This window comes from Garra rufa, chromosome 14, assembly GCF_049309525.1.
Source record: "Garra rufa chromosome 14, GarRuf1.0, whole genome shotgun sequence".
Lineage (NCBI taxonomy): Eukaryota > Metazoa > Chordata > Actinopteri > Cypriniformes > Cyprinidae > Garra > Garra rufa.
In genome coordinates, this window is record NC_133374.1 from 26,815,881 (window position 1) to 26,831,150 (window position 15,270).

The 15,270-nt window shown below is 33.0% G+C and overlaps 1 protein-coding gene across 1 annotated transcript; it reads left to right on the plus strand.

Moving 5' to 3' along the window:
• The first annotated feature begins 2,442 nt into the window (after positions 1 to 2,442).
• Positions 2,443 to 13,163, plus strand: tubd1 (tubulin, delta 1). Its single transcript, XM_073818233.1, has 8 exons — positions 2,443 to 2,799; positions 4,384 to 4,531; positions 5,538 to 5,754; positions 9,550 to 9,781; positions 9,872 to 10,036; positions 10,420 to 10,560; positions 11,934 to 12,117; positions 12,194 to 13,163. Exons 1-8 carry the CDS (start codon positions 2,649 to 2,651, stop codon positions 12,294 to 12,296), a joined length of 1,341 nt encoding a protein of 446 aa, XP_073674334.1. The 5' UTR covers positions 2,443 to 2,648; the 3' UTR covers positions 12,297 to 13,163.
• Positions 13,164 to 15,270: the final 2,107 nt, after the last annotated feature.

Consider the following 15,270-nt stretch of genomic DNA (forward strand, 5'->3'; position numbering starts at 1 on the left):
ACCGGCATGGACGCGAACTGACACCCCCGCGCGGAGGAATGCGGGAAAATACTCGCGTTGCTGGACTTCAAATTGTTTTTATGTATGTAGCTGTCAAACAAATCTATTCAGAATGCAAAACTGATCAATAAATGTATAAATAATATTATAATGCTATTTATATAGTATAAACACATTATACACTACCAGTCAAAAGTTTTTGAACAGTACGTTTTTTTTAGAGAAGCCTGCATTTATTTGATCACAAGTACAGCAAAAACTGTAAAATTTTGAAATATTTTTTACTTTTTTTCAAATAACTGTTTTCTATTTTAATATACTTTAAAATGTAATTTATTCCTGTGATCAAAGATGGATTTTCAGCATCATTATAGAAATGAATATACTTTTATTTAGCAAGGATGATTATTGATCAAAAGTGACGATAAAGACTTTTAAAATGTTGCAAAAGATTTCTATTGCAGATAAATGCTTTCTATTCATCAAAGAAACCTGAAAAAAAAGTATACTCAGCTGTTTTCAACATATAATAATAAATGTTTTTTTTAGCTTTGATAATACATCAGCATATTAGAATGATTTCTAAAGAATTATGTGACACTGAAGACTAGAATAATGATGCTGAAAATGTAGGTTTGATCACATGAATAAATTTCTTTTAAAATGTATTCAAATAGAAAATAGTTATTTTAAATAGTAATTTTTTTTTCAAGCTTGGTGAGCAGATGAGACTTCTTTAAAAACATAAAAAATCTTACTGTTCAAAAACTGTTCTGGTAGTGTATATATATATTTTTAATGTTTTATTTATGTTGTTTAATATATATATATATATATATATATATATATATATATATATATATAATAATCAAAATAATATCAGACTACAAAACAAACAAATAAAAAATACATTCTTAAATTCTGAAGAACCAAAGAGCCTGAAAATTAATCATTTAATAATAACTAAATAATATTAATTTAGGCTGTTTGTATTTTTGAAAGCATCGCACATTTGGCTAAATAATCACAACAAATAGAATATGCTTTCATTTTTTAATAATGTTATCGTATTCAGGTGAATTATATTCTATCTATCAAAATTTTCTCACTTTTCTTCACATTTAAATACATTAATTAAAATAAAAATGAAATAAACTATGCAATATGGGAAAAAAACAATGACTTATTTTACAATATTTATATATTATGGTATTATTTGTTGCGCTTGAAAAATCTACAATCTAATCTGAAGTAATGAGAATCTAAGGAGTCACTACAAAGTAGAATTTCAGAGAAATTTGCTTAACTGGCATGAAAATAATGAAAAAAATATAAATAAATGTTATGTTTAATGCAAAAAAAATTAAAAATAAAAAAAAAATATTTATTTATATATATATATATATATATATATATATATATATATATATATGTGTGTGTGTAGTACACACAGTATATTAAAAAAGAATAATCAAAATAATATCAGAGTACAAAACAAATAACAATAAATTCTTAAATTCTGAAGAACCAAAGAACTTGAAAATTAATAATTTATTAATAACTAAATTATATTAATTTAGGCTACTTGTATTTTTGAAAACATCGCACATTTGATTAAATAATCACAACAAATAGAATACGCTTTCTTTGTGCGTGTGAAGGAAATAATTTTTTTTATGTTATGTTAATGTTATCGTGTAAATTATGTTCTATCTATCAAATTTTTCTCACTTTTCTTCAAATTTAAATACATTAATTAAAATAAATAGAATTAAATCGAATTTAATCTGAAGTAATAAAAATCTAAAAAGAGAATGAATTTGAGAAAAATGTGCATAACTGGCATGAAAATAATACAAATATAAATAAATGTTGTTTCATGCAAAAAAAAGAAAAAAAAAGAAGTAGTAGAAGTAGAAAATGTATTGTTTAAAAGAACAATGTGTGACTTGTTTAATAAAGTAGCCTATGTACACAACCAGAATACAAAATACAGTGATATTTTACTAAAATAATAAGGCTTATAATTAAAAATAATTAGTTAAGATAGATAAATAAAAATTAAATGTAAAAAAACAAATACATGACAAAATAACATCAAATGAATCAAATCAGCTTCTGAAAACGACCAGGAGGTAACCCTTACATTGAAATTATTCTTGTTTTTATCATCAGTACAGATGTTTTAGCATCTTTCGTATTAAGTATTAACCAAAGACAATCATAAAATAGTTTAATGAAATTATGATAAAAGGCATGTTTTCGTGACATTCACCGTAGAACCAGAGAGCCCGCGAAAAGTGTGTTTTGCGCGCCATCTAATGGTTGCAGATATGTATATATTCACTCGAGCTCCCATCATGCATCAGTTCCGACGCTTACAAACCTGCACCCGCCTTCAACTGTACACACCGATGCTTTTACTTTGTAAAAGTTGTCAAAAGCAGTGACTTAATGTTATTTGATATTGTGGGGCTGTTTTGAGTCTTCATACAGTAAACAGACATCCAGTGTATTTGTAGTGTCGTCTACTTGAGCGAGTCGGTAAACGTTGCTATAGCTACACTATCGGGATTTGTGTATTTAACGTTAGTTCTGTCATGATGACATGAGCTTTTCTCCTATCGTTTAATGCTTGATGTTATGATATGTCGATTGTAAGTTTACAGTTAGGTCAGTGTGGGAATCAAATAGGACAAGAGCTCTTCAGTGTCATCAGCGATGATTCCAATGCACCAAACAGAAAGAAGTACAAACAATGCAGTGATGAGAGATTCTTTTATGAGACATCCACTGGAGGTAGGTTCAACTCACTCATACAGGTCCTTCTAAAAAAATTAGCATATTGTGATAAAGTTCATTATTTTCTGTAATGTACTGATAAACATTAGACTTTCATATATTTTAGATTCATTACACACAACTGAAGTAGTTCAAGCCTTTTGTTTTAATATTGATGATTTTGGCATACAGCTCATGAAAACCCCAAATTCCTATCTCAAAAAATTAGCATATTTCATCCAACCAATAAAAGAAAAGTGTTTTAATACAAAAAAAGTCGACCTTCAAATAATTATGTTCAGTTATGCACTCAATACTTGGTCGGGAATCCTTTTGCAGAAATGACTGCTTCAATGCGGCGTGGCATGGAGGCAATCAGCCTGTGGCACTGCTGAGGTGTTATGGAGGCCCAGAATGCTTCGATAGCGGCCTTAAGCTCATCCAGAGTGTTGGGTCTTGCGTCTCTCAACTTTCTCTTCACAATATCCCACAGATTCTCTATGGGGTTCAGGTCAGGAGAGTTGGCAGGCCAATTGAGCACAGTAATACCATGGTCAGTAAATCTTCATCTCCATAAAGCTTTTCAGCAGATGGAAGCATGAAGTGCTCCAAAATCTCCTGATAGCTAGCTGCATTGACCCTGCCCTTGATAAAACACAGTGGACCAACACCAGCAGCTGACATGGCACCCCAGACCATCACTGACTGTGGGTACTTGACACTGGACTTCAGGCATTTTGGCATTTCCCTCTCCCCAGTCTTCCTCCAGACTCTGGCACCTTGATTTCCGAATGAAATGCAAAATTTGCTTTCATCCGAAAAAAATACTTTGGACCACTGAGCAACAGTCCAGTGCTGCTTCTCTGTAGCCCAGGTCAGGCGCTTTTGCCGCTGTTTCTGGTTCAAAAGTGGCTTGACCTGGCGCCTGTACACAGTGGCTCTGGATGTTTCTACTCCAGACTCAGTCCACTGCTTCCGCAGGTCCCCCAAGGTCTGGAATCGGTCCTTCTCCACAATCTTTCTCAGGGTCCGGTCACCTCTTCTCGTTGTGCAGTGTTTTCTGCCACACTTTTTCCTTCCCACTGAGGTGCCTTGATACAGCACTCTGGGAACAGCCTATTCATTCAGAAATTTCTTTCTGTGTCTTACCCTCTTGCTTGAGGGTGTCAATGATGGCCTTCTGGACAGCAGTCAGGTCGGCAGTCTTACCCATGATTGCGGTTTTGAGTAATGAACCAGGCTGGGAGTTTTTAAAAGCCTCAGGAATCTTTTGCAAGTGTTTAGAGTTAATTAGTTGATTCAGATGATTAGGTTAATAGCTCGTTTAGAGAACCTTTTCATGATATGCTAATTTTTTGAGATAGGAATTTTGGGTTTTCATGAGCTGTATGCCAAAATCATCAATATTAAAACAATAAAAGGCTTGAACTACTTCAGTTGTGTGTAATGAATCTAAAATATATGAAAGTCTAATGTTTATGTTTATGTTATGTTTAAAATGTTTTAAAACTTTATCACAATATGCTAACTTTTTGAGAAGGACCTGTATTTGCTAATACCTCCCTAATATTTCATATTTATGAGATTCCTTATGTCTAACAGAACTTGTGGCGCGGTCAGTGCTTGTTGATATGGAGCCCAAGGTTATCTCTCAAGCAGTTGCCAGGGCTTCAAAATCTGGAAGATGGAGATATGGAGACAAAGCATGTTTCTCCCAAAAACAGGGCTCTGGAAACAACTGGGCGAATGGGTAAGAAGGTCAACTCTTGGTTGTGGACCACAATTTTTATTGAGATCAATACACAAGCTTTAATACACACACACAAGCTTTTCCATTGATGTATGTTTTGTTAGGATAGGACATTATTTGGCCGAGATACAACTATTTGAAAATCGGTCATCTGGGTGCAAAAAAATAAATATGTTGGGAAAATCACCTTTGAAGTTCCTAGTAAAGCATATTACTAATCAAAAAAATAAGTTTTGATATATTTACAGTAGGAAATTTATGAAATATCTTCATGGAACATGTTCTTCACTTGATATTATAATGATTGGCATACAATGTATTTTTGCCTTATGCTACAAACATACCCATGCCACTTAAAGGAGTAGTTCACTTTCAGAATAAAAACTTACAGATAATGTACTCACCCCCTTGTCATCCATTTCTTTCTTCAGTCGTAAAGAAACTATGTTTTTTGAGGAAAACATTTCATGATTTCTCTCCATATAATGGACTTCTGTGGTGCCCCCAAGTTTGAACTTCCAAAATGCCGTTTAAATGCAGCTTCAAGGGTCTCTAAATGATCCCAGCCCAGGAAGAAGGGTCTTATCTAGCGAAACGATCGGTTATTTTCTAAACTTTTTTACAACTTATATACTTTTTCATCTCTACACAGAGTACACACAGAGCTAGACAAGACGAGCATTTGAGGTTAAAAAGTATATAAATTGTAATTTTTTTTAGAAAATAACTGATCGTTTTGCTAGATAAGACCCGTCTTTCCTCGGCTGTGATCGTTTAGAGCCATTTGAAGCTGCATTTTGGAAGTTCAAACTGAAACGTTTTCCTCAAAAAACATAATTTCCTTACAACTGAAGAAAGAAAGACATGAACATCTTAGATGACAAGGGGGTGAGTACATTATCTGTAAATTTTTGTTCTGAAAGTGAACTACTCCTTTAAGACTGGTTTTGTGGTCCTGGGTCACAAATGTGTTTGTCATGTGTGAGTTTATTGTTGTTTTCTTAAGGTTCTGTGTTCATGGACCACGTCATGAAGAGGCTGTGGAGAATCTGGTTCGGAGGGAGATCGAGCGCTGTGATCGTCTGGCTGGGATTTTCACTATGATGAGTGTTGCAGGTGGCACCGGGTCTGGTGTGGGCACCTACATCACTCAACGTTTGAGGGACTTGTATCCCAATTCCTTCATCCTGAATCAAGTAACATGGCCATATGGAGCTGGTGAGGTAGGGAGATTTTTGTCATTTTTAAAGGAATAGTTCACCCAAAAATAAAAATTCTGTCATTAATTGCTCACCCTCATGTTGTTCCAAACCCGTAAGACCTTTGGTCATCTTTGGAACACAAATTAAGATGTTTTTGATCAAATCCAAGAGCTTTCTGACCCTGCATAGACAGATATGGTCAAGGCACAGAAACGTTGCGCGCAAAAACAAAAATTCTTATTCTCGTAGTTTCGTAAAATTACGATTGAACCACTGATGTCTCATGGACTATTTTAACAATATTCTTAGTATGTTTCTGTGCCTTGACTGTAGTAGGACCCTTGCTGTCTATGTGGGGTCAGAAAGCTCTTGGATTTCATCCGAAATGCCTTAATTTGTGTTCTGAAGATAAATAAAGTTCATACAGGTTTGGAATGACATGAGGGTGAGTAATTAATGACAGAATTTTCATTTTTGGGTGAACTGTCCTTTTAAGTATAAGTTATACAGAAGCAGTTGGGTCAATGGCATGACTAGTTTTTGTGTGTGTGGATCTGTAAACTTATTAAAAAATGTATTAAAAATCATATTTACAATTTAAATACATCTCTTCTATTATAAATATGTTTTTAACTTCTGGACTAAAATTCACATAATTTTTTTCTTTTAATTTTTAGTGCTCATGCAGTCGAAAAGGCCAGGGTGAAACAACTGTCATGACATAATGAAGAAAAAACCTAATTAAAATAATAAAAATCTTGAAAAGAAAACATTTTAAGTAGCTAAGTAGTAGTTTCACTGCTTAATAATTTAAAAAAACTTATGTCTGGTCAAGAAGTTTCTTAAAATGTCAGACCTTTTTAAGACAAGGCAATATGAGTTCAGTTAAAAAAAATGCCATGTGGTACAACTTCCCAAAAACCTAATGATATTTATACATTTATAATTCATTATGTGTTAAAATAATGGTTTTACCTTTACAAATGTATTTTAAAAATTTGGAAAAAAAATCAATAATTCATTATATTTGTTAAAAGACTGGTTTTACCTTTAAACATTTATTTACAGGGTGGCCGCGGATCCTTAAAAAGTCTTAAAAAGTCTTAAATTCCGTTGTCCTAAAATAAGGCCTTTAAATGTCTTAATTTGTCTTAAATCTAAATCCAAGGGTCTTAATTTTTTAATCTTGATTTTAGAGGGAATGTCTCCATCATTAAAATGTTTGTTTTTTTACACTTTGAAAAGGAAAAGTTTATCGTTTTGAGGAGAATCTCCTGCGCGGGTTCTAAATCTGTTCTGTTGCTAGACACGCGCTTGCTTAACAACGCCTCAGTGTTGCCAGATTTAGCGGGTTTCCACCCAACTACACGCATGTGATTCGCGGATTAACTGTTAAGTTTAACCATCATAAAGTAAAAGCTTATAATTAGCACATGTTTTGTCTTGCCACTTTACCAATTCCAACAATTTAAAAAGGGAACACGTACGCTGATTTTTTACCGCTGCCGCAGACACCTGACGCGAGCACGCGCACAAAGAGAGAGAGAGAGAGAGAGAGAGAGAGAGGCGCGATTCACACAGATTGATTCCTCTTTAACTTCTATTTGAACTGAAACGTACATACAAAGTCATGTCTTAATACCCGTTTTGGTATTCTGGTAAACACAGTCGTTTATGTCTTCAGTGAACCGAAACAGCTGAGAAAGAGATGCGTCCCAGTATTAGGTGCATTTGGCCTTAAAGAGACAGCGTCCTATTAATACCTGCAGTGAGAAGCACTAGTTATTTTACAATTAATTATTAAAGTTCTGCTCCTGAATACCAGTGTTACAGATTTTATTACTAACTTTATGATTTTATTACTAACTTTATGTTGTATTCATTTACACTTGTCATTTGTGTAATTGTTCTTGTTTTGTTACTGAACTTTAGTTCAGCTAGTAGTTTTTGCTGTGGATTAGAAGTACCTAAAGTAAGCATTCAGTAATTAGGAAAAAACAAACTTTTTTTTTTTTTTTTTGCTGATCCGAAAAATGATCTGATCCGTGACTCAAAATCCGTGTTTGTTACACTGTTACATTGGCTTCAAAGTGTGGGAGAGCCTTGACATTGTCATGGAATAGAAAATAATTTCTTCTTCTGGAATAGTGTTTTCTGTTGAATATTCCCAAGAAAAATCAGTTAAATAAAATAATAATTTAAAATATCTTCATAGTTTTGTGCTAGACTTTTGCGGGACTTTCAATTTGGTCTTAAATTTTGTTTGAAAATGGTATTAAAAAGTCTTAAAATGTCTTAAATTTAACTTGGTCAAACCTGTAGACACCCTGATTTAACTGTCAGTCAAATAATAGAAGTGGATGGGCACCAAACCTTTAAAAGTAAACAAAAGCATGCACAGACAAATCCAAATTACAACCTGCGGCTCATGACGATACACTGATGTCCTAAGACACGAAACGATCGGTTTTTGCGAGAAACTGAACAGTATTTATATCATTTTTTTACCTTTGATACACAGCCATGTCCATCTGTCATGAGCACGAGTTTAGCATCAGGCACGTTACGTGTGTTCGCGCTCTGGAGTAGAATACGCAGGGTGTAATTTGGATTTGTCTGTGCATGTTTTTGTTTCCTTTTAAAGGTCTGGTGCCCATCCACTGCCATTATATGACTGACAGACTGCACCGGTTTTTGTTAAAAATCTTCGTTTGTGTTCTTCTGAAGAAACAAAGTCACCTACATCTTGGATGCCCTGGGGGCAAGCAGATAAACATCAAATTTTCATTTTTGGGTGAACTATCTCTTTAATTTTTTATTTTTATCTATTTGTTTGTTGCGCTTACAACAAACTTTGTAGTATTATTCCTGTTTATATTCTGACAGTTTTTACAAATGGGATTGTTCATTGTCATTTGTCATTTGCCTTCGTCTTGTAGATATAATATTTTCTAATATAATATTCCTATTTTTTTCTGACTGTTGCCAGTATTTTCTCATTTATGGAGTGATTAAAATGGATATCCAAAATCTCCTCTGTATAAACTCTAAACACTCTAATATGTCAATAAAATGAAAAAAGAAACTTGAAACCTGGCTTTATCCGATATTCTGATTTTGCAAATTAGTGCATATTTAAGTAAATAATGCTATATTTGCATATATAAACAAATGAAATTAAAATTCTGTCATTAATTACTCACTCTTGTGTCGTTCCAAACCCGTAAGACGTTTGTTCATCTTCAGAACACAAATTAAGATATTTTTGATCAAATCCGAGAGCTTTCTGACCCTGCATAGACAGCAATGCAACTGACATATTCAAGGCCCAGAAAGGTAGTTAGGAAGTCATGGTACTCTTGTAAATGTGTGTTGAAAACTGAGAGAAATTGTTGAATTAAGTTATTTTTGTTTACTTTGCACACAAAAAGTATTCCTGTAGCTTCATAACATTAGAGTTGAACCACTGATGTCACATGGACTATTTTAATGATGTCCTTACTACCTTTCTGGGCCTTGAATGTGTCGTTGCTGTCTATGCAGGCTCAGAAAGCTCTCAGATTTCATCAAAAATATCTTAATTTGTGTTCTGAAGATGAACGAAGGTCTTACGGTTTTGGAACGTCAAGAGGGCAAGTAATTAATGACAGAATTTTTATTTTTGTGTGAACTATCTCTTTAAAACTATATGAATACAAAGAGTACATTTCTTAGAACTTGCTACATGTATTTTAAACAACATTTTTAGCATTTTATTATTCATCACTACACTGTAACCTTTATTCACTGTTCATGTTGTTTTGTTTGCCTTTCCAGGTGATCGTGCAAAACTACAACTCTGTGCTGACGCTGTCAAACCTCTACCAGCTCTCCGATGCTATTCTGGTTCACGAGAACGACATTGTGCACAAAATCTGCAGCCGACTGATGAACATCAAACAGCTCTCCATCAGTGACGTTAATAAGGTGATCGCTCACCAGCTGGCCAGCGTCCTTCAGCCCGCTTATACCGCTGATTCACCCTCTCATTACTGCACAAACCCCATAGGTACAAATGACTCACAGTTCACCTCCAATTTCAGACAGTCATCAGTCAAAATGACACTCTCTTACACCAGTGTTTATCTGCTGTCTGCAGGGGAATTAATGAGTTCTTTGGTGTGTCACCCCGAGTACAAACTGCTCAGCTTGTCTAACATTCCTCAGATGTCCAGCACGTCTCTGGCATATAGTGTATTTAACTGGCCTGGGCTGCTCAAGCATTTACGTCAAATGCTTATTGCAAGTGCTAGGATGGAGGAAGGTGAGTGTTATGACGTCACATCCTTAAAAACATCCTTTTTAAAAGGATAGTTCATCAAAAAATTAAAATTCTGTCATTAATTACTCACCCTCATGTTGTTCCGAGACCTTTGTTCATCTTCAGAACACAACCACTGATGTCTAAGCAGGGTCAGATAGCTCTCGGATTTAATTAGAACTATCTTAATTTGCCTTTCCGTAGATGAACAAAGGTCTTACGGGTTTGGAACAATATGAGGGTGAGTAATTCATGACAATTTTCATTTTTGGGTGAGCTATCTTATTAAAAAGAATGTTTTTATAAATTACACTTAACAGAAATGCAAAATATTACTTCACTGATTGTCTACATAATGGTTCTGTGAAACTAAAACTTTCTTAAAGGAATTGATTGGACAGTAAGTGCACCATCAGCGGTCACATCTGGAGGAGAGAGTGCGTCAAACACCAGGCATAAAAATTTCAATGTATCACTTGCTAATCTTCTAATACTGCGGGGGAAAGATGTCTCTACTGCAGTTACAGGTAAGCTGATCTATATATATAATTTCATTCATTAAATAGATAGCAAATCTAGACTAGAAATAGTGCTGAATTTTAAAGAATGTATACTTTTTCTTGTTTGATGTAACTTATATGCTCTTTGAAAACAAACAAATAAAAACACTGAATTACAAAATGTTTTTTATGTCAAATATACAGTTGAAGTCAAAAGTTTACATACACCTTTCAGAATCTGCAAAAAAATTAATTATTTTACCAAAATAACAGGTATCATACAAAATGCATGTTATTTTTATTTGGTACTGACCTGAATATAATAATTCACATTTGCACGAGAAAATAATAGTTACATTTATAAAAAAACACGTTCAAAAGTTTACATAAACTTGATTCTTAATACTGAGTAGTTACCTGAATGATCTACAGCTTTGTTTGATTTGTGATAGTTGTTTATGATTTCCTTGTTTGTCCAGAACAGTTAAACTGCCTGCTGTTCTTCAGAAAAGTCCTTCAGGTCCTACAGATGCTTTGGTTTTTCAGCATTTTGTGTATTTGAACCCTTTTCAACAATGACTTTATGATTGAAATCCATCTTTTCACACTGAGGACAACTGAGGGACTCAAATGCAACTGTTACAGAAGGTTCAAACGCTCAAACCTAAGACAATTTTGTCTTAAGTGTAAGTATCTTCTGTAGCTTCTGAAGGGCAGTACTAAATGAAAAAATATGTTATTTAGGCAAAATAAGAAACATGTACACATCTTCATTCTGTTCAAAAGTTTTCACCCCCAGCTCTTAATGCATAATTTATCCTTCTGGAGCATCAGTGAGCGTTTGAACCTTCTGTAATAGTTGTAGTCCCTCAGTTGTCCTCAATGTGAAAAAATGGATCTCAAAATCATACAGTCATTGTTGGAAAGGGTTCAAATGAAGAACAGAAGGTAGTTTAACTGTTCAGGACAAACAAGGGACTCATAAACTATCACCAAAAAAACCAGATGTGGATCATTCAGGTAACAACACAGTATTTAGAATCAAGTGTATGTGAACTTTTGAACACGGTCATTTTATGAATTCAACTTTTTTTTTTCTCTTGTGGACTACATGTAAACATCTTTTACGTGAAATATTTTATTCAGGTCAGTACTAAATAAAAAATACTATGCATTTGGTATGATCCCTCTTATTTTGGTAAAATAATTAACATTTTGCACATTCTGCAAAGTGTATGTACACATTTGACTTTTAACGATATATATTTTAGCATGCTAGCGACCCGAAGTAGTGTACATGAAAGTCTTTGTCAGAAAACAGCATTACATGTTCTTGCAACTACATTTTAACATTTTTCAAACTGTATATAAAACTAACATGCAAATACTTCAATTAACAGATGGTTTTAAGGATCCTGCGTTATATGTGCCATGGCTTAACACACAAAATAGTTTCAGCACATGGAGCTCTCCTGCAGCCTTCAATGGATATGAGAAGTCTGCCACTTTGGTCAGTAACAGCCAGTCCCTTTTGAAACCCCTGGACAATATAGTCAGGAAGGCCTGGAACATGTTTGCGTCAAGGTGAGAAATACAGTATACATAAATACAAGACAAAATTCTGTATTTTGTTTTAAAATACTGATGTTGTTTTCTGTAGGGCCTATGTTCATCAGTATATGAAGTTTGGAATCTCCGAGGAGGATTTTCTGGACAGTTTTACGGCTCTAGAACAGATCATCTCCAGCTACACACACCTCTGATTGACCTGATCATACTTACATTGGTTAAAATGGGGTGGTTAAATTAATAATTTTGTGTTACACATATATTTATTTATCTTTTATAGCTATATGTACACTACCATTCAAAAGTTTTTCAACAGTAAGATTTTGTGTTTTTTGAAGAAATCTCTTCTGCTCACCAAGCCTGCATTTATTTGATCCAAAGTACAGTCAAAACAGTACTTTTTTATTTTTACTATTTTAAATAATTTAAAATTTAAATATTTAAAAACTGATGATCCATTCTAATATTCTGATTTGAATATTCAGGGGAAAAAAAACATGTATTATTATTATTACTATGTTGTTGAAAACAGCTAGAGTAGAACTCTTTCAGGTTTCTTTGATGAATAGAAAGTTCAGAAGAACAGAAATGGAAATCCTTTGTAACATTATAAATGTCTTTATCATCACTTTCAATCAATTGAAAGCCTCCTTGCTAAATAAAAGCATTAATTCCTAGAATTTCTTTACTAAAAAAAAAGACTCCAAGCTGTTGAATGGTATAGTGTATGTTACAAAACTTTTTATTTCAGATAAATGTTGATCTTTGGATTTTCTATTCATCAAAGGATCCTGAAATAATAAAAATAAATGTTTCTTGAACAGCAAATCAGCATATTAGAATGATTTCTGAAAGATCATGTGAACCTGAAGACTGGAGTAATGATGATGAAAATTTAGCTTTGATCACAGGAATAAATTACATTTTAAAATATATTCAAATAGAAAACAGTTTTTTAAATAGTAAAAATATTTCATAATTGTACTGTTTTGCTGTACCTTGGATCAAATAAATGCAGGCTTGGTGAGCAGAAGAGACTTATTAAAAACATAAAAAATCTTTTGACTGGTAGTGTATATAATAGATGTTTTCCGTATAATTTGAAAATGCTAATGAAATAAAAGCCATATTTAATTCAAATGCTTTTTTACTTTTTTCCATCCATACTTTTGAATACCCATGCTGCATTCAGAACAAGAAATTTGAAATGGAAAAATAATGTGACTCTATTACAAATTATCAGTATAAATATTGGTATCAATGATATCTTCACTGATAAAAGTAAAAAGATGCCATTAAGATGCCACACAACCATCTTAATGTTGTTTTTGCATTAATTTGGAGATTCAATGTGATATTATGACAATGTAAATGTATTATTATCTGATTACTTGTGATTAAGTACAATAAAATGGACTGTTACATGTTATGTTATGTTATGTTATGTTATGTTATGTTATTATATTAAGTGGAATTGCTAAATTTTATATATGCAGTAGTCAACATTTGAAGTGGATCAAAAAAGGTAATCAAAGTTGTCCAAAGACAAGAACAGGTATTGTTTTAGTTTTCTGACAACTTTGATGAAAGTTGTTGATCCACTTCAAATGTTGACTACTGTATATAGGTAGGCATTTCAGGTAGGTCTACTTAACAGCAGCTTTCAGTAATACACAAATCAAATAATAACATGTACCAAATAAAACACTGGATAGCCTCTACAGTGTGAATTAAATAGACATTGATTTATTTAAGACATAACAGGTACTTTTCAGCGGTTAATGACAGCAAGCAGTTCCTGCACTATGTTTTCATTCGTGCATGTTTCTTTATGCTTTAGATTTTTATTAAATACTACGCGGAGACTCGTTTTAAATTAAAATATTCATATTAATCGAGGGTTTATTGACTTTTAACGGACCTTGTTTCGAAATGTACAGAAATTCGTGGTTTCATAAGTGCTTTAGTTATGATTATTTCATTTATTCAGTCCTTAATGTTTATTATTATTGTTTCATTTTAGTTTTATTTTGGCTCTAGTTTTGAATTTATTCCAGTTTTATATGAAAAGGTTAATGTAACATGGAATAAAATTCATCCACAGATTAAATCCTTTATAATGAACATGTTTCTAAAAATAAGTTTTCAAAAGGTTGTCAGAAACAGGGTGGTGGTGGTGACGTCGAATTCGAGCGACCGATGTAGTTTGTTTATAGCTTTTTACTTCTGGCTTTTTTATTTAGGCTTCAAAAATCATACAAGTTATATTTTTGTGTGATGATTATCTTGATGGACAAAACGTGTACGTTTCACGAACAATGGCTGAACAGAGTTTATTTTTTGCAATAATCCAAAAGCCTATGGAAAAATCCTTTTGCCTTTTTGTGGAGGGAACCAGTGTGATGCTAGCAGCCGATCGGCCTACAAAGTGACGTCATAGTTCCACCACTCTATAGGATTACCAGCACAAAACCTATGACAGAGGTATTGTTTTTGTTTTGGATTTATTTAGAGATGATGGCACTATACTGGAATATGAAGAATTTATGATTTTGTACAATCTTCCTCTGCCAGCAAGATCTTTCAATTCTGTCATCAATAGTTTGTCTCCAAGTTATGTGCATCTATTTAAAACATACCTTTGTTTTAGTGAGAGAAAAACAACTATGCCCAAACTTTTATTGGATGGAGTTTGTCTTCTTGATAAAAAAATGTAACAGTAAGTTTATAAAGCGAATGTTACACTATTCAGTATATACTTCCCCTAGATGTAAATTTTTCTGGACTAATTTTGTTGACTGTATTGGAAGAAAGCATGGTTACTTCCTGAAAAATTTTGCATTTCTGATAAAATCAGAGAAATACATTTTAAGATTTTGCATAATGTTTACCCAACAAACTCCCAAATTGCTTCTTTTTTTGATATTTCTAATATAAAATTTCTTTGGGAGAACTTAAGATGTTATCTATCTTCTTTTGTAAAATTTAATTTAAAATTTATGCTAAAAGAAATATTTCTATATTTTTCTAGTAGTGACCATGCTACTGAACTTGTTGTAATTTTTTTTTGTTTTGCATTGTAAATTTTTTATTCATAAATCCAAATTTCTTAATATGTTACCTAGATTTGATGTCTTTCTCGCAGAGATTTTGCTTATTGTTCATTCT